This window comes from Ipomoea nil, unplaced genomic scaffold, assembly GCF_001879475.1.
Source record: "Ipomoea nil cultivar Tokyo-kokei standard unplaced genomic scaffold, Asagao_1.1 scaffold0114, whole genome shotgun sequence".
Lineage (NCBI taxonomy): Eukaryota > Viridiplantae > Streptophyta > Magnoliopsida > Solanales > Convolvulaceae > Ipomoea > Ipomoea nil.
In genome coordinates this window covers 2,041,840-2,063,100 of record NW_017616542.1, presented here as the reverse complement: position 1 = coordinate 2,063,100, position 21,261 = coordinate 2,041,840, and the positions used below count along the sequence as shown (strand labels likewise).

General features: G+C 37.1%; 1 protein-coding gene across 1 annotated transcript; it reads right to left on the bottom strand.

Moving 5' to 3' along the window:
* Window positions 1-5,157: 5,157 nt before the first annotated feature.
* LOC109149605 lies at window positions 5,158-7,605 on the bottom strand. The gene is made up of 2 exons (XM_019297494.1): window positions 6,382-7,605; window positions 5,158-5,349 (listed from the first exon to the last, which is right to left on the bottom strand). Exons 1-2 carry the CDS (start codon window positions 7,603-7,605, stop codon window positions 5,158-5,160), a joined length of 1,416 nt encoding a protein of 471 aa, XP_019153039.1.
* Window positions 7,606-21,261: the final 13,656 nt, after the last annotated feature.

Genomic DNA, 21,261 nt, shown 5'->3' with positions numbered 1-21,261 from the left:
AGGGGCTAGGCTCTTTAGTCCCGTTAAACCGTTTGTGTTAAAATTATACCAAATTAAAAAAAGCGGCAAGAAGTGCGGTAATAATTAATGTTATTATTATTGTTACTATTATTCTTAGTGCTATTAGAATATTGAAGAAACAAAAAAAAGTGTGAAAAAAAATGATATAAAAGAAACAAGAAAAAAAACAAAAGAAAAGAGACAGAAAAAAGTAAAAACGAAACAGAAAGTAAAACAAGGAAAAAAAAAACCAAACGAGGATCAAAATAAAAAGGAAAAAAAACCATGAAACAAAAGAACGAAAACAAAAACAAAAAGGAAAAGATGGAACATGGTGTATATATATTTTGTTTGTGGAGGTGATGGTGGGACCCATTAGAGTTAGTGGTGTCTTGCATTTCCCATAAAGCTGACAGTAGCAATGTAATTTTCAAACTCTAGACTCCATCTTTGCGCCTTTGACATTAATTACTCTGAAAAAAAAGCTGTGAATCTATCAGTGCAATGGGGGCAAGAGAACGGACTCCTGCAACCTCAGCGTCAACGGCGAAGAGTTTCGACGATTCCAGCTACGGTAAGGACCCAACAGGCAGCATCAGACTCCAATCTACCTTCGGAGGCATCGACCCTAGAGAAACAAAGCACCTGCGGCAACTCAAAGACAATGAAAATAGTCCTCGACAACGGTTTACGGTGATTTCGATGAAGAACAAATTTAGGCGGCTTCGACCCTCAACAACTCCGGCAGTGGCGACGATCGGCATCTGGCAGTAGCAGGGATCAACGTCCATGGTTTCTGGTCTCGCAGTGTCAGTTTGCAGGGGCATGGAAAAAAAAAAAGAAAAGAAAACAATGCTCCAGTGATAAGTTTCAAGCTATCCCCAGTAGCGAACAACGACTGCAGAGCACCTATGGCGCAACCTTCGGCAGCAATGGATCTCCTGCAACAGACGGAAAAGAACTCCAATCAATCCCCAGCAGCGGCGACGATCGGCATCCTGCAGTGGCAGAGATCAACATCCATGATTTCTGGTCTCGCAGCGTCAGTTTTCAGGGGAATGAGCAAAAAAAAAAAAAAAGAAGAAAACAATGCTTCAGTGATAAGCCTCAAGCCATCCCCAGTAGCGAACTCCAGCTGCAAAGCACCTATGGCGCAACCTTTGGCAGCAACGGATCTCCTGCAACAGACGAAAAAGAGCTCCGGCGACCTGCGGTAGACGAAAAAGTACTCCGGCGGGCAACAGTCCGGCATCCTCCAACTGAAAAAAAAAACAACAAAAAACCCTCCGACGACTCGTTGCTTGTTGTTCCGTGTGATCAGCCCAGTAGTAGTCTCCGGCGATTCAAAAAAAAAAAACAACAACAAAAACCCTCCGGCGACTCGTTGCTTGTGGTTCCGTGTGATTAGCGCAGTAGTAGTCTCCGGCGACTTCAAAAAAAAACAAAAAAACAAAAAAACGTCCGACGAAGTTCACGGTGAAGAAATGGAGTTGGGTAGCAGACTCCAGCGGCGATTTACGACCGGCGGCTTCTGTGAAGAACTCCGGCAACCTCTTAAGAAAAAAAAAAAAAAAAAAAACCAAGTGCTTCCAGGTTGCTTCCCAGTTTATGTTGTTCCCAAACTCCCCTTTGTTTTTTTTTTTTTTTTGTTTTTTTTTTTGTTTTTGCTGTTCGATGCAGCCGTACAAATCCTGCAAATAGAACATATATGAAAGAAGATAGAATATAAGAATTTACCTGATGGAAAAGAAACTCCAAGAAGCGCTACTCCCGGACTTGATAGAAAAAGCAGATTGTTCTTGATCTTCTTTCTTGTTGATTGCTGTGGGTTTGGGGGTGATTGAGATGGATGGTATTTATACTGAATCGCGAGGAGATGATGCTATCCTGATTGAGCGAAGTTGTTGGATGGTTGGAGTTGATTATGTGCTGAAATTACGTATGAGATAAGGCTAAGTGTTAGTTCTGTTATTCCCTTGCATGATTGATATAATGGCATAGAAGAATTGACTTAAAACTTTCACTAGTGCAGTCTCAACACAATGGAATATGTTATTAACATAAGTATTCATGGAATATGTTAAATTAGCATAATACTACAGAGAGTGGCTCATAAAATTAAAGTGCACTTTAATCTTTTGTGATTAAAATAGCTTAAGTTCATGGAATATCCTAGCACATAATTGGGCTCATTTTGTGCCAATTTAATCTTTGATTTGGGTTCGCGAAATGTCCAAGCAAACATTTGGGGTCATGTAATTGAGATGCACTACGATAAATTTAAAGGACCGTTGTTAAGTTTCGAGACTTTCTCGCTCCAAGAATATCAAGTGGCGTGTCCCGGCAAGTCTCGAGGGGGCAATTTGTAGACACAGAAAATTTGAACCCGACAAGTGGTCTGATACAATTGTTATTGGACCGACGTTGAGATTAATTATTGGGTCAATTTAATTAATTGGATCATATAAATTAATTTAATTTAATTAGCCCAATTAGAATTTGATTTGGGCTATTGAATTAATTAATTAGTTGGCCCAAGCCCACTACATATTTGAATTTAAATATAATATTAATTTTATTATATTTGAATTAGATAATTATAATTTAATTTGAATTTGAATTAGATTATACAATAATGAACCTGGACTTGATCTTGGACAAGGTTAATTTTCCTAATTAATTAATTAATTAATTAGTTAACTAAAAAGGGGAGTTGATTGAGAAATTTTGGTTAAGCTTTTAGTATAAATAGGGCCTTCATTTTCATTCCAAAACACACTTGAAAGCTTGAAGAACTTGAAGGCTTAGAGCTTGAAGGCATTGAACAACTTGAAGACTTAAAGGAGTTGAGAGCATTTGAAGAGCTTGAAGGCATTGAAGAACGCTTGAAGATTTGAAGGCATTTTTGTTGATTTTGCAGGCAATTTGAATCCATTGCAGGTACTTTAGAGCTTTGCAGAATTGATTGTCTCGAAGATCTTGAAGTCTTTTGAAGGCATTTGAGGATCTTAAAGCAGCTTGAATCCATTGCATGTGTTTTGAAACTTTGTAGGGTTGATTACTTTTAGAGCTTTGCAGAATTGATTGTCTCGAAGATCTTGAAGTCTTTTGAAGGCATTTGAGGATCTTAAAGCAGCTTGAATCCATTGCATGTGTTTTGAAACTTTGCAGGGTTGATTACTTCTAAATTCTTGACGCTCGTTGTTGGAAGTCACGCCACTTAAATCTTGGAAGCTACGCCACTTATATCCCGGCGGCACGCGCCACTTAAATCCCGGAGGCTACGCTATTTGAATCCCGGAGGCACTTCCATAGATAACGTCAGTGAAGAATCAGAGGACTAGACAGAGATTTTGTACCTGCATATTAAATTATACATACACTGTACAAGGGATGAGAATATATTTTCTGTATTTGATAATAATGTCTGAGAGTACAGGGAGCGAATATATAGAGATGCTGGATATAATCCTAGTCTAACACGAATAATATAGTCCTAGTCTAATATGGATAATATAGTCCTAGTCTAATATGGATAATAGAGTCCTAATACTCCCCCTCAAGCACAAGGTTGGTCAGCCAAAACATTGAGCTTGCAACGGAGTAAATTAAAACGTACAGACGAAAGAGACTTAGTAAAAATATCTGCTATCTGATCTTTAGTAGAAATAAAATTGACTTGTAATTCCTTCTTCGCGACTTTATCACGAACAAAGTGGTAGTCGATCTCAATGTGCTTGGTGCGAGCATGAAACACCGGATTAGCACACAGATAAGTAGCTCCCAGATTGTCACACCAGAGTTTGGGCACAGAAGGTGGCACAAACCTGATTTTCTTCATCAGAAAGACAAGCCAAGTAACCTCTGCAGAGACATCAGCCAGTCCTTTGTATTCAGCCTCAGTTGATGAACGAGCCACAGTACGTTGTTTTCGACAAACCCATGAGACAAGATTGGTCCCCAAAAATACAGCAAAACCTCTAGTAGATTTGCGATCATCAAGATTGCCAACCCAATCCGAATCAGAATATGCATGAATATCTAGAGAAGGAGAAGATGTAATCTTAAGACCAAGATGTAGTGTCCCATTTACATACCGTAACACCCTCTTGAGAGCCGCCCAATCCGCAGTAGAAGGAGAGTGCATGTGCTGACACAAACGATTGACTGCATAGGAAAGATCAGGCCGAGTTACCGTAAGATATTGCAGAACACCTGCAAAGCTGCGATACTGAGTGGGATCAGCGTATGGTACCACAGCATCAGTCTCGGCCTTCGTGGTTGAAACCGGAGTAGCCACGGGCTTGCAATCAACCATACCAGCTCGTTTTAGAATATCCTTCATGTACCGTTGTTGAGACAGAAGCATGCCATCAGACAACGGAACGGTCTCAATACCCAGAAAGAACGAGGGCACACCCATATCACGAACTTTAAACTCAAGAGCCAACTTGTCAATAAGAGCAGTCACATGAGCCGGATCAGATCCCATAACCAAAATATCATCCACATAAACCAGAAAATATAGACGAGTATTGCCATGTGAATATATAAATAGAGAGACATCCGTCTTGGAAGGTGAGAAACCAGAAAATCATGCAAACGAGTGAACCAAGCACGGGGAGCTTGCTTAAGCCCATATAAAGAACGTTGAAGAAGACAAACGTGCCCGGGCATCGTTTTGTCTTCATAGCCAGGGGGCTGGCGCATATAAATCGTCTCAGCGAGATTGCCATTTAGAAAAGCATTGCGTATATCCAACTGTCGAATAGTCCATCCACGAGAAATAGCTAAGGATAAAAGAAGACGTACCGTAGTCGGTTTAACCACTGGACTAAAGGTCTCAAAGAAATCCTCACCAGCAACCTGATTGAATCCCTTGGCAACCAAACGAGCCTTGTAACGTTCAATCGAACCATCAGCTTTCCTCTTGGTTCTAAACACCCACTTACAACCAACCACATTCATACCTGATTTAAAAGGAACAAGCCTCCGTATTGTTGTGCACCAAGGCATTAAATTCCAAATCCATTGCATCCCGCCATTCAGGAAATTTGACCGCTTGAGTTAAACATGTAGGCTCAGTAGTGATGTCAGTAGATAGAGCGACATGATCATGCGAACGGGCGAGGGCGCGGGACGAGATCGACCACGGGGTCAACCCCTCGGCCGAGCAGGCGGCTGGTCCATGACTGTCCGCTCGGACTCGGTCACGGACGGCTTGGCAGGAACGGGCTGCTGGCGGTGTGGCTCAGGCACGGTAGGAGGATCAAAGGCCGAGACATCACTCGGCTCACCAGGAGGCACAACCGGCGCAACACCCCATGGCTCCGGGCGTGGTGCAGGTACCTGTGAATCAACAGAAGCAACAAAAGGAAAGACAGTCTCATCGAATCGCACATGGCGACAGATAAAAACCTTGTTAGTGTTAGTGTCTAAACAACGATAGCCACGAAAGGATGGGGGATATCCTAGAAAGACACAAGGAGACGACCGAAACTGCAGTTTGTTGCGATTATAGGGCCGCATATTAGGAAAACACAGACACCCAAAATCCCGTAAGTATGAGTAAGAGGGTGAAGACCGATGCAAGAGGTAGTGAGGGGACTTATCAGACAAGACACGAGTGGGCATTTTATTGATAAGATACACAGCAGTTTCGAAGGCATAATCCCAGAAACGTGACGGAACTGAGGATTGGGCCATTAGCGCTAATCCCGTTTCGACAACATGGCGATGCTTGCGTTCTACTCTGTCGTTTTGTTCATGAGTGTATGCACAGGACTGCCTGTGTCGAATACCCAGTGACGCGAGAGTCGAACCAAGCTTTTTGTATTCTCCCCCTAAATCAGACTGAAAGGACAGAATTTTACGAGAGAAGGAACGTTCAACAAGTGACCGAAACTTATCAAATATCGCATATAAATCAGACTTAGCTCGCATAGGATAATACCACACGTAACGAGTGTAATCATCCATAAATAATACAAAATATTTAAAGCCATTTGCAGAAAGTATCGGCGCAGGGCCCCAAATATCTGAATATATTAATTCTAAAGGATGCGAACTAGTGCATTCAACACGCGATAAAGGAAAACGAGACAACTTGCCTAATTGACAATAGGAACAAATATTGGGCAGATCACTTGGATTAAACGAACTATGACTAGAAGAGGCTAAAACTTGACGCAGGACACGAGAGTGTGGATGCCCAAGCCGCATATGCCAGACGAAAGAAGACCGTGCAGCAACGAAAGTAGCGGGAGTCGGACGCGAGGCAGGCCAGACATATAAACCCCCGGACGCATGCCCCTTAAAAAGGGTGTTCCTGGTTTGAATGTCCTTCACAAAGAAACACGAATGGTGAAACTCAAAAAAGACATTATTCTCTTTAGCAGAACACTGAACAGATAATAACGAAGAAGATAGACCAGGAACATGCAAAACATCAGACACACAAAACGACCTAGAATTAGTGGCTAACGAAGTAGAACCAACAGTAACAATAAGCAAACATGTACCATTGCCGACCCGAAGTGTCTCCAGACCATCATATGCAATAGAGGACGTCAATAATGTGGGATCAGGAGTAGCATGATTTGTGGCACCAGTGTCTGGGAACCACTGATGAGAGTCGTCCATAGAACCATCAACACCAGAAACGACAACATTCGCTTGAGGATCCGAATCAGGAGTGAAACGACGCCAACACGCCTTAGCTATATACCCTTGCTTGTTGCAAATCTGACACCGAGGGCCCGAGTTGGACCGCCCCCGGCCACGACTGCCGCGCCCCCTGCCGCGGCCGCCACCGCCTCGGTTTTGCGGGCTGCCACAGCGACCGCCAGGATCACCACGGCTTACGGCCAAGGCCGCCGCTGCGCCGAGAGTCGCACCATCGTCCGAACAGATCCACTCCTGCGAAACAAGAAAATCTGCAACCTCCGGGAGGGGAACTGGCGCACCACGGGCTAGAGTTGCCACCAACGGTCGGAACTCCGGGTGTAAACCGCGAAACACATATAAATTCTGATCATCCAACTCAACATGACGACCGGCGAGGGCCAATTCATCAATCAACATCTGGGCACGACCAAGGTAATCAGATATCGAGGAATCACCTTGACGGAGCCCCTGAAGTTCGCCGAGTAACCGGAGTGCACGAGAGCGAGTAGACGAACCTAGGGTTTGTTCGATTACCTGCCAAAGCTGCCGAGAGGTGCCCTTGCCGACAGCGAAACGAAGAGTCTCCTCGGACAAAGAAGAGATGAGCATGGAGAGGATTGCCTTGTCTTGCCAACGCCAAGCGAGCTGCCGGTCGGGGAGATCGGAAACCGCCGCCGGGGTGCTGTCCGCGGTCGACGTTAGGGCCGGCGATGCCGTCGGAAAGGGTGTTGTACCATCAACAAACCCTAGAAGCCCTTGGCCTTCAAGAAACGGAAGCATCTGAGTTTGCCAGAATAGATAATTTCGGGAGGTCAACTTTAAAGAAACGAAGTGATGAGCCGACGACAGGCTACCACTCGCAGGCATCGTAGGAACCTCGGTAACAGTCCGTTCCGAAAAACCAAGAACAGAGTCGTCATTAACACCGACGTTTTCCATGAGAAAAGAAAACCTAGCTGATACCAGATGAGAATATATTTTCTGTATTTGATAATAATGTCTGAGAGTACAGGGAGCGAATATATAGAGATGCTAGATATAATCCTAGTTTAACACGAATAATATAGTCCTAGTCTAATATGGATAATATAGTCCTAGTCTAATATGGATAATAGAGTCCTAATACAAGAAATTTTGTGGAATATATACAAAGTTTACTTTTTTGTGTTTACAGCATCACATTGCGCGTTAATTAATAGTGAGTGTTTGTGTAGTTATGACCAATTAATATGAAGATATTTTTTTTTTTTTTTGAATATGAAGATATCATTCCAAATGCGGTAAAAATTGTGATACATTAAATGATCAAATCACCATTTCAACTATAATAAGTGCAACAACAATTATTCATCGATATTTTCATTTGTACCACACGAAATGTTTGAAACCAAATAAAAATTTGGATTAGAAGATGATAACAATTGGAATGATGATAATGAACTATGGTAGAAAGCTCTTGAAGTACTTTAATCAATGATTATTGTTTTACATCAAGTTAATAAACATTCAATAAATAAGATACTATTAATAATTACGTATGAAAAGTTTAGAGTTAATTCCAATTTTGGTCTTACTTTAATAGTGATATGTCTACTTTTAGTCCACAACTTAAATAATTTATAGGGAAAATGGCACTTTTTCCCCCTGAGTTATATACTTATAGCGCTTTTCCCCCCTCAATTATTTAGGTAAGCACATTAGTCCCCTCAATTATTCTAAAAGTGGTGTTTTTTCCCCCTAATATATTAAATTGACATTTCTATCCTTAAAGTAAACATTTTATTTATTTTTACTTCTCCAACAAATTATTGCGTATACGTAGGGATGACCACGGTTCGGTATGAACTGAATCGGACACTAAAGCAATCGAATTAAAAGTTTTCGGTTATGATTCAGATCTATAACCCAATATTTAGATGTCAATTTATTAAAATTATGTATAAAAAATTTGAATCTTTAACCGTAAACCGGCGGTTCCGGATCCGGTTTGTGATTTTGAACTGTCTTTATTTTTAAATTTTTAGTTTTTATTTTAAAATAGTCTAAATTCAATAATAAATGTATTTTATTTTTTCAGTTTGGAACATGAACCGTCCGTTCCGGTTCACGATTTTAATAAACTCTAAATATCGGGTTTTGATTCTAAATTGTAATTGGAAATATTTCGATTTGGTTGCTATAGTGTTTGATTGGTTTGAACCAAATTATGGTCATAATTTGTTGGAGAAAAAATAAATGAAATATTTATTTTAAGGGTAAATATGTCTATTTAACATTTCAGGGGGAAAAATAGCCACTTCAATAATTCAGGTGGAAAAAATGCTATAAGTATATAACTCAGGGGGAAAAAGTGTCATTTCGATTGATTCTCATTTGTTGTGACATGGCAACTTTTAGTTATCCGTCAAAAAAATCATTTGGTTGCGTATAATAGGGGATAGCTTATAGTCATTTCCTTTGTTCCTCCCCTTCCATCCTCTAGATTTGGACCAGATGAGAATATATTTTCTGTATTTGATAATAATGTCTGAGAGTACAGGGAGCGAATATATAGAGATGCTAGATATAATCTTAATCTAACACGAATAATATAGTCCTAGTCTAATATGGATAAAATAGTCCTAGTCTAATATGGATAATAGAGTCCTAATACAAAAAATTTTGTGAAATATATACAAAGTTTACTTTTTTGTGTTTAACGCGTCACATTGCGCGTTAATTAATAGTGAGTGTTTGTGTAGTTATGACCAATTAATATGAAGATATTTTTTTTTTTTTAATATGAAGATATCATTCCAAAAGCGGTAAAAATTGTGATACATTAAATGATCAAATCACCATTTCAACTATAATAAGTGCAACAACAATTATTCATCGATATTTTCATTTGTACCACACGAAATGTTTGAAACCAAATAAAAATTTGGATTAGAAGATGATAACAATTGGAATGATGATAATGAACTATGGTAGAAAGCTCTTGAAGTACTTTAATCAATGATTATTGTTTTACATCAAGTTAATAAACATTCAATAAATAAGATACTATTAATAATTACGTATGAAAAGTTTAGAGTTAATTCCAATTTTGGTCTTACTTTAATAGTGATATGTCTACTTTTAGTCCACAACTTAAATAATTTATACGATTGATTCTCATTTGTTGTGACATGGCAACTTTTAGTTATCCGTCAAAAAAATCATTTGGTTGCGTATAATAGGGGGTAGCTTATAGTCATTTCCTTTGTTCCTCCCCTTCCATCCTCTAGATTTGGACCTCACCATAGCCTTGACCTCCATACCAAAAAAAAAAAAAAAAGAAAAAAAAGAAAAAAAAAACGATTCTTAGCATAGTAGTTTGTCGTCTAATTTGATGTCACGATTGAAGATGGCAGTGTGTGGTTCGAATCTCACTGAAGATATGAATGGGAAAAAAGATAGGATGATGGAAGGTGTGGATTAGATATCTTGTGTGCACATGAAGACTAGTGTATGACATGTGGGCTAATTGGCGACTCACGATTTACCTTTGTAGTTGTTCTATAATTAATGATTTATTATACTATTATTATTATTATTATTATTATTATTATTATTATTATTATTATTATTATTTACGGAAGACCAAAAATAGCATTACCACAATAATAAGATCAAATATAAAAATTATTTAGGGTGTGGACTAAAAGTAGCACCATACAAAGTAGGATAGGGAGTTAACTCAAAAATTATGTTTTATATCTTCGGTTTCTTATTTAAGTTAATAACAAACTTAAAAAACAAATCACACTTAATAATTATATTTTTTAAAAATACAAGAGTGAAACTTGGTTTAAAATTTAGTTCAAAGTTAAAGTTGAAAATAGGATGTAGAATTCATATATTCAAAAGTCAATGACACATATGAGTAGACTTTGATATCTTAGTGTTACGAGACCAAACAAATGATTACATGTTTGAGTTAATTATTTAAGTCTTTATTTATTTATTTTTTTTTTGAAAGTTACTGGCTCTATTACATTGTAGTATCTGTTCATATACTTTCTCAACCTACACAAAGAACCAATAACGCCTCCATTGAGGCTCGAACTCATAATCTTCCAAATGGAAGTCCAACCCGGGTACCATTGGACCACATAGTCCTAGTAAGTCTTTATTTATTTATTTATTTATCAATTTCAATTTAAAAAATAAAAAAAAATCATATTAATTAATATTCAAATACAATAATTAAATTGGACAACATTGTTTTAAAAAATAAAAAAATAAAAATTGGACAACATTATATAATATAAAAATCATTTTAAATACTTATTAGATTTGATTGGAAAAATCCAATTTATTGTATCCAATAGCGATTATTATACAATCGTTATGCGTTGGACCCGTGTCCAGCATGCTTGCTGGACACGGGTAACAGTGCCGTTAGGCACTGTTATCTCCTTTTTTTTTTTTTTTTTTTAATTTCAGACCACTTCATTGTAAGAGTATATGTTCATAATTTTATTAATATATGTTAATAACTATACATTCATAACTCCATAACTGTACGTTCATAACTCTATAACTGTACATTCATAACTCCATAATTGTACATTCATAACTCCATAACTGTACATTCATAACTCCATAATTGTACATTCATAATTTTCGAAGCTCTATGTTCACAATTTTAGAGCTCTATGTTCATAATTTTATCACTATATGTTCATAATTGTAAGTTCATAATGTTAGAGCTCTTTGTTCATAATTCGATCAATAACTGTACATTCATAATTCCATACTGTAGATTCATAATCTCATAACTGTAGATTCATAACTCCATAACTGTAGATTCATAACTCTATAACTGTACATTCATAACTCCATAACTGTACATTCATAATCTTCGAAGCTCTATATTCACAATTTTAAAGCTTCATGGTCATAATTTTATCACTATATATGTTCATAATGTTAGAGCTCTGTGTTCATAATTTCATAATTGCATAACTGTATATTCATAACGGCATAACTGTACATTCATAACGGCATAACTGTACATTCATAATCCAAAAAAAAATAATGCCGTTAACGGCAAAACGCGCGCGAATTTTTATTTTTAAACTAAATAACGCGTTTTTTTTTAAAAACGACGTCGTTTTGGGCCCGTGTCCACAATTCAATGTGGACACGGGTCCAGGGCATAATTTGCCATTATTATATACATTAGTTTATTATAGTGGATTAGAGTTCACCATATGTATTGTAGATGATGTCCATATTATGTACATTAGTTTATTTATAAGTACATAATATATTAATTGAATATACATAATATGCTAATTATAAGTATATAACCAGTACCAAGATCTGAAATACATATGGTGACGCTTGGTCCACCCCATAATTTGTAATCCAATAACCTGAGGGGTGTGGTTAAGTGGAAAGGATTCATCCATCTTTAATCAAACGTTAATGAATTGATTCTTGACTTTGAATATAGATCAGTTTTAAATCTCCAAGCCAGTTGTCCCACCCAATAGAGGTGCCTACAATTCAGCGATGGAATTAGTCACTGTGTCCGACGGTGGAAACCATGGGTTACAGTGTTACACCCAAAAAAAAAAAAAAAAAAGATGCAATCTGTTGGAATTTTTAGCTAAAAATGGCATTTTGAGTGATTATTTTGTAGTACAAATATATGTGGGTCCACTTCCGATTTGGGTCGGGTCAAAGTGGATTCGGGTTCTTCGTAGTGAGATGAAGAATTTGATATAATGTACGCTCAAAATGGGTAATAGGTGAAAAAGAAATTGATTCTCAAAGTGAACCTATTTGGGAGAAGTCAAAATCTTAAGCTAATTGCTAATTAAGTTAGCAACTTGTTATTAAGCTTTGATTCGTTGTACACGAAATAAGCTTGATTAAGCTTAAGTAATTAAGCATTGTTTGCTTAATTAGTGAATTGGGAATGGAGCTCCTTTCGTGCTTAGCATTCAGTGCTACACGAAAGTTGTGTAATTAAGCTTTGGGAGCTTAATTTGAGAAATGGAACTAAAGCTTAATTAGTGAATTGAGTTATGAGTTCATTTCGTGTGAGCTCCTTTCGTGCTATGGATTCGGTGAGCACGAGTCAATGCTATATGCATTGATTCGTGCTGCACTGTTTCGGTACGTGTGAACCACTCGCGTGTGGTTTTTGGTCCCAATTCGTTAAACCTTCGGGTTGGTATGGATTTCTCGGTCACTCAGATATTTTGAAACGGGTCGTTATGGTCAGTACGAATTAATCGCGTATTAAGTTCGTGACCGTTGGAATTATTACGATAATAATTACGACCGTTTCAAACGTTATTATCCAATTATTAAATCTTGGATTTATGATTGGATTAATGGCCATTATAATGTTTTAATTCCTTTTCCCTTACAAATAGTTGTGGATGTTGGCAGAATGTTTTTTCACTTCGTTTTGAAACTCTCAAAATTTTTGTTTTATTTTCTCTCAAACTCTCCTGCTCGATTACAAAGGGGAAAAAAAAATTCTGTCATCATCTTCCGTAAAACATCGGAATGCTCAGCTTGTGTTCTAGTTCGCCGGGCTTTGGGTTGGAGTGCTCGAACGCCAAAGTCGTAGTCCGTTTTATCCTGGGAGACTGACGCCACAACGATCCTAGCACCCTCGGGAGGTGGCGAATCGATTTTAAGGAGAGTGTGTGTACACACGACTCGGGCTTCCTCTGCTTCTTCTTTCTTCGCGTTGGGTTAAAACCTCAGGTTAGAAACCCGTTCTTGCTTTTATTTTGTTCTTGGTTTCGGACCAAGTGGTGGGATTAATCTCGGAGAGATTAAATCCTTGTACTAGTTTCGTACTAGTTGTGGTGGAATTAATTTCGTTGAAATTATGTCTCATGTACTAGTCCCGTACTAGTTGTGGTGGAATTATTTTTATAAAATAAATCCCTATTTGGTTAATATATATACGTTATATATATATATATATATATATATATATATATATATATATATATATGTGTGTGTGTGTGTGTGTGTGTGTGTGTGTGTGTGTGTGTGTGTGTGTGTGTGTGTGTGTGTGTGTGTGTGTGTGTGTGTGTGTAATTTTGGTTTCGTACCAAAATTGTTTGGAATTAATTTTTCTATAAATTAAATTCCATTTTTCGGGACAAATATATATTTTATATATATTTTGTGTATCGATTTATTCAATAATTTCCAACAATCTTAAAACCGATTAATATTTTTTGGTGAATAAAGTCGATGGATTCCACGAGTGGTGGAACTGTGAATGTTGCTCGTGCTGCACATTCAATTGGTCGGATTGGCAACGTAGTTGCACAATCCGAAACCTCGGTGAACTTTGGTTCGGAGACCGGTGGTGGCATCAATGGGTATATCCCTACGATGAAGGTACATGGGACGGTGCCTTGTGGATTGGTCGAAAGACCATGGAAATTCAAAGAAGTTGAATTTTGAATGGTGGCAACTTAAAGTGTTGTTCAGCCTAGTGGTTCTCGGCATGTCATGGTTCTTGACCGAGATGGTTCCTAGTGGAAAGGAACATGAGTCTAACGCTCAAACCGTTAGCATAGTAAGGATTTGGAAAATTTTGGTTTTTCCTATGCCTAAACTATGTTTTAATGGCTTGTGTGACTCGTTGTGGGAATCTTTGGACCTGAAGTATAAGAGCGATGACGCTAAGGCAAAAGTGTTTGTCGTTAGCCGATTACTTGAATACAAGATGGTGGATTTCGAGATCGTCCTAAGTCAAGTTGACGAAGGAATGATCGTGAGTGAAGCCTTTCAAGTGGAATCTGGTATCCATTTGTTGCCTTTGGGCAGAAAGGACTTCAAGAAGCAATTCCACGGAAAATGCTTAAATGGCTTAACGGCCATAGTGGTATGTAACAAACGTGTTGCATGGTTGAAATCTCGTAAAGGACTTCGGTTCTAGATTTCAAGTATAGTCAATTTGTCAAAATTGGGATGGCTATATAATCGTGAGCGTCAAAGCTCAAATGTGTTGAATATTTTAAATAATATTCTTAATACGATTATATAAGCTTGATTCAACTAGTTGGAAAATTTGGTTGATATAATCTTGTTAATTGTGTGAAAATTAACTTGATTAAAGATACCAAATTGTACTAGTATGAAATTAATTTGTGACAAATGACGGAAGTGTTGGGACAACAAAATAAATCTTGAACCACCTAACTTGCGAGTAATGGTGTAATGATTTATAAAGTTGTCACTATTGTGGATTAAGACAAGGGTTTGTCTAATTTTGGAATGAAGGCTATGGTCAATTACTAATTGGGCTATAAGCTCGGTGTAATAACCGTAATTAATAAGAACATTATTAATTGGTCTTGCCTGGTTGGGTCTTCGTGTTTGTGGCACGGTAGACAAGGTCATGGTAATTTTGAATCTATATGTAGATTAATTAGCATGGACCATATTCCAAATTTTATGATAAGCACAAATATGATATTTGTGATGTGGCAAAACCACCGAGAAGTAAAGTGCACATCTCGGGTCTGAGAAGTGCTAGAAGCACCTCTAGGCCATGTGATCGAGAAGTAAACGTACATTTCGGTCATAGGCGAGTTATCGAGAAGTGGAGGTACGTAACCTTTTGGGTACCTTCGGGTGACATCTTGGATGTACTTCTCGGAGTATCAACGATAGCACTCGATAGTGCTAAGTGAATTTTGCTTGAGAGCAAAAACGATGTCGTTGATAAATTTATTCTTTATAAGAATAAAATGGAAGACCAACTTAATCGTGGAATTAAGGCGGTTAGAAACGATCGATGTAGTGAATATGAAACACCTATTGGTGATTCTGCGCAAGTGTTGGTATCGTACTCGAGCGTACGGCACAGTATTCACCTCAATCGAACGTTGTTGCCGAACATAAATATCAAGACGTTGATAAGTTCGGGTCTACCTCAAAGTGTGTGGGGTGAGACAAGACTTTGGACAAGTAAGTACCTTTAAAATAAGGTTACCCGCACGAAACTCGATAAGGCTTCTTATGGGTTATGGGTACGTAGGAAGCTTTCCTACCAATACCTGAAATGTGGGGGTGTCTTGCCAAAGGCGGTTTTTGGTTCTTAGTACACGAGTCCTATGTTCTGGACGTACATAAGAACACGATAAATTGAATCAAGAAATTCATCGTTCTTGGAAGATGTATTTTTGAAGGTTCAATAAAGGACCTAGCACGTTGAAAGGAACTTTTGGCGTAGCTATGGTTGAAGGGTATGAAAGAGAACCCGAGCTCGAAGCTAGACGTAGCAAGAGAGCAAGGATTGAAAAATCCTTTGGTCCATATTTTCTGACGTACATGTTAGAATGTGATGCGCATATTCTAACTTGTTTACAAGAAAATGAACCAGATTTTCTGACATGGTTGTTAGAAAATGAGCCTCGAACATATGTAGAAGGGGTGACTTCTACAGATGGACCAACACGAGAGAGGCTACCGAGGTGAAGTAGATTCTATCTTAAAGAATCATACTTGAAACTGGTTGTTCTTCCTCCGGGTTGTAAAACCTCTGGATCATGTGTCGGAAGATAAAAACTGGTTGGTTACATTGAAGTAAATGGCCGGGCGTGTAATTGTAGATTACATGCAACGCGAGAGCTACGGTTACTTCGATATGTATTCTCTTGTGATGAGAATGAAATCCATTAGAGTGACACTTGCCATAGCTGCTTAGCGAGACTTGGAAGTTCATCAAATGGATGTGGAAAATCACTTTCTTAATAGACATGGAACGACCTGAGGGTTTTGTGGTTCCGCGCTATAGAAAGAAAGTGTGTGATTGGTGAAATCGTTGTATGGTTTAAAACAATTGCCTAAGCATTGGCACGTGAAGTTTGATCATGCAATGATAACCAACGAGTTTAGTATAAACGAAAGTGAAAAGTGTGTCTACGTAATGGATACGATAGACGGTGATATCATTATTTGTTTATACACGATAAACTCATCGTGGGTAGTAACGATCAAAGGATCAATTCTACCAGGAACATGTTAAATTTGAGATTTGACATGAATGATATGAGTTTGGCAGATTTAATCTTCGAGATTAAAATCGTGAGAAGATCGTACGGTCTCGTGTTAAGCCAATCTCATTGTGTTGATTGAATCCTTGCAAAGGATGATAATCAAGTGGCTTGGACACCGTTAGATACTAACGTACAACTAGCCAATAATCATGGAGATTGTATTTCTCATGGAGAATAAATTCAGATTATTGGTAGTTTAACTGTATCAAATGGGTGGTACTACGCCGGATATTGCCTTGCGGTTAACAAACTCGGTTGACATACGAGTAACCCTAGTGATACGCACTAGAAGGCAATAATGGAAGTTATGAGATACTTAAGGTATGCTCGTGACATTGGACTGCACTACGTGGGATATCTAGCTGTATTTGGAAAGTATAGCACGTTAAAAAGATATCAAAGGACGCTAAAGGCTACGTGTTTACGTAGGCCAGTGCAGTTGGTTGTATTGAAATTCTCGAAACGATTTGTGATAGCTAAGATCCATGACGGGATCAAAGCTGAGAGTCTTACACTCGTGTCGCGAGCGAGTAGGCCGATTGGCTATGCCATTTTTCGGGAATGTTCCTAGAGATAAACTCGTATTTCCAATTTGTGTGCGTTGTGATAGTCAAGCCAAAATTGGTTAAGTGTAGAGCTAGATGTGGAATGGTAAGTCTAGACTTATAAGTCGTAGACATAATACCATTAAATAATTTCTCACAATATGGGTTATCTCTATTGACTACATGACTACATGAAGATATGAATGGGAAAAAAGATAGGATGATGGAAGGTGTGGATTAGATATCTTGTGTGCACATGAAGACTAGTGTATGACATGTGGGCTAATTGGCGACTCACGATTTACCTTTGTAGTTGTTCTATAATTAATGATTTATTATACTATTATTATTATTATTATTATTATTATTATTATTATTATTTACGGAAGACCAAAAATAGCATTACCACAATAATAAGATCAAATATAAAAATTATTTAGGGTGTGGACTAAAAGTAGCACCATACAAAGTAGGATAGGGAGTTAACTCAAAAATTATGTTTTATATCTTCGGTTTCTTATTTAAGTTAATAACAAACTTAAAAAACAAATCACACAATAATTATATTTTTTAAAAATACAAGAGTGAAACTTGGTTTAAAATTTAGTTCAAAGTTAAAGTTGAAAATAGGATGTAGAATTCATATATTCAAAAGTCAATGACACATATGAGTAGACTTTGATATCTTAGTGTTACGAGACCAAACAAATGATTACATGTTTGAGTTAATTATTTAAGTCTTTATTTATTTATTTATTTATCAATTTCAATTTAAAAAATAAAAAAAAAATCATATTAATTAATATTCAAATACAATAATTAAATTGGACAACATTGCTTTAAAAAATAAAAAATAAAAATTGGACAACATTATATAATATAAAAATCATTTTAAATACTTATTAGATTTGATTGGAAAAATCCAATTTATTGTATCCAATAGCGATTATTATACAATCGTTATGCGTTGGACCCGTGTCCAGCATGCTTGCTGGACACGGGTAACAGTGCCGTTAGGCACTGTTATTTCCTTTTTTTTTTTTTTTAATTTCAGACCACTTCATTGTAAGAGTATATGTTCATAATTTTATTAATATATGTTAATAACTATACATTCATAACTCCATAACTGTACGTTCATAACTCTATAACTGTACATTCATAACTCCATAATTGTACATTCATAACTCCATAACTGTACATTCATAACTCCATAATTGTACATTCATAATTTTCGAAGCTCTATGTTCACAATTTTAGAGCTCTATGTTCATAATTTTATCACTATATGTTCATAATTGTAAGTTCATAATGTTAGAGCTCTTTGTTCATAATTCGATCAATAACTGTACATTCATAATTCCATACTGTAGATTCATAATCTCATAACTGTAGACTCATAACTCCATAACTGTAGATTCATAACTCTATAACTGTACATTCATAACTCCATAACTGTACATTCATAATCTTCGAAGCTCTATATTCACAATTTTAAAGCTTCATGGTCATAATTTTATCACTATATATGTTCATAATTGTAAGTTCATAATGTTAGAGCTCTGTGTTCATAATTTCATAATTGCATAACTGTATATTCATAACGGCATAACTGTACATTCATAACGGCATAACTGTACATTCATAATCCAAAAAAAAATAACGCCGTTAACGGCAAAACGCGCGCGAATTTTTATTTTTAAACTAAATAACGCGTTTTTTTTTTAAAAACAACGTCGTTTTGGGCCCGTGTCCACAATTCAATGTGGACACGGGTCCAGGGCATAATTTGCCATTATTATATACATTAGTTTATTATAGTGGATTAGAGTTCACCATATGTATTGTAGATGATGTCCATATTATGTACATTAGTTTATTTATAAGTACATAATATATTAATTGAATATACATAATATGCTAATTATAAGTATATAACCAGTACCAAGATCTGAAATACATATGGTGACGCTTGGTCCACCCCATAATTTGTAATCCAATAACCTGAGGGGTGTGGTTAAGTGGAAAGGATTCATCCATCTTTAATCAAACGTTAATGAATTGATTCTTGACTTTGAATATAGATCAGTTTTAAATCTCCAAGCCAGTTGTCCCACCCAATAGAGGAGCCTACAATTCAGCGATGGAATTAGTCACTGTGTCCGACAGTGGAAACCATGGGTTACAGTGTTACACCCAAAAAAAAAAAAAAAAAAAAAAAAAGATGCAATCTGTTGGAATTTTTAGCTAAAAATGGCATTTTGAGTGATTATTTTGTGGTACAAATATATGTGGGTCCACTTCCAATTTGGGTCGGGTCAAAGTGGATTCGGGTTCTTCGTAGTGAGATGAAGAATTTGATATAATGTACGCTCAAAATGGGTAATAGGTGAATGAGAAATTGATTCTCAAAGTGAACCTATTTGGGAGAAGTCAAAATCTTAAGCTAATTGCTAATTAAGTTAGCAACTTGTTATTAAGCTTTGATTCGTTGTACACGAAATAAGCTTGATTAAGCTTAAGTAATTAAGCATTGTTTGCTTAATTAGTGAATTGGGAATGGAGCTCCTTTCGTGCTTAGCATTCAGTGCTACACGAAAGTTGTGTAATTAAGCTTTGGGAGCTTAATTTGAGAAATGGAACTAAAGCTTAATTAGTGAATTGAGTTATGAGTTCATTTCGTGTGAGCTCCTTTCGTGCTATGGATTCGGTGAGCACGAGTCAATGCTATATGCATTGATTCGTGCTGCACTGTTTCGGTACGTGTGAACCACTCGCGTGTGGTTTTCGGTCCCAATTCGTTAAACCTTCGGGTTGGTATGGACTTCTCGGTCATTCAGATATTTTGAAACGGGTCGTTATGGTCAGTACGAATTAATCGCGTATTAAGTTCGTGACCGTTGGAATTATTACGATAATAATTACGACCGTTTCAAACGTTATTATCCAATTATTAAATCTTGGATTTATGATTGGATTAATGGTCATTATAATGTTTTAATTCCTTTTCCCTTACAAATAGTTGTGGATGTTGGCAGAATGTTTTTTCACTTCGTTTTGAAACTCTCAAAATTTTTGTTTTATTTTCTCTCAAACTCTCCTGCTCGATTACAAAGGGGAAAAAAAAAATTCTGCCATCATCTTCCGTAAAACAGCGGAGTGCTCAGCTTGTGTTCTAGTTCGCCGGGCTTTGGGTTGGAGTGCTCGAACGCCAAAGTCGTAGTCCGTTTTATCCTGGGAGACTGACGCCACAACGATCCTAGCACCCTCGGGAGGTGGCGAATCGGTTTTAAGGAGAGTGTGTGTACACACGACTCGGGCTTCCTCTGCTTCTTCTTTCTTCGCGTTGGGTTAAAACCTCAGGTTAGAAACCCGTTCTTGCTTTTATTTTGTTCTTGGTTTCGGACCAAGTGGTGGGATTAATCTCGGAGAGATTAAATCCTTGTACTAGTTTCGTACTAGTTGTGGTGGGATTAATTTTGTGGAAATTAAGTCCCATGTACTAGTCCCGTACTAGTTGTGGTGGGATTATTTTGATAAAATAAATCCCTATTTGGTTAATATATATACGTTATATATATATATATATATATATATATATATATATATATATATATATATATATATATATGTGTGTGTGTGTGTGTGTGTGTGTGTGTGTGTGTGTGTGTGTGTGTGTGTGTGTGTGTGTGTGTGTGTGTGTGTGTGTGTGTGTGTGTGTAATTTTGGTTTCGTACCAAAATTGGTTGGAATTAATTTTTCTATAAATTAAATTCCATTTTTCGGGACAAATATATATTTTATATATATTTTGTGTATCGATTTATTCACTAATTTCCAACACAATCAAATACACAATTTAATTTTCTGCATACATTTTTCTAGTCTATCTAAGTATGAAGTGTGATTGAAGAAAACAAAAGTACTGGGAGGGGGAGGGGTATATATATATATATATATATATATATATATAT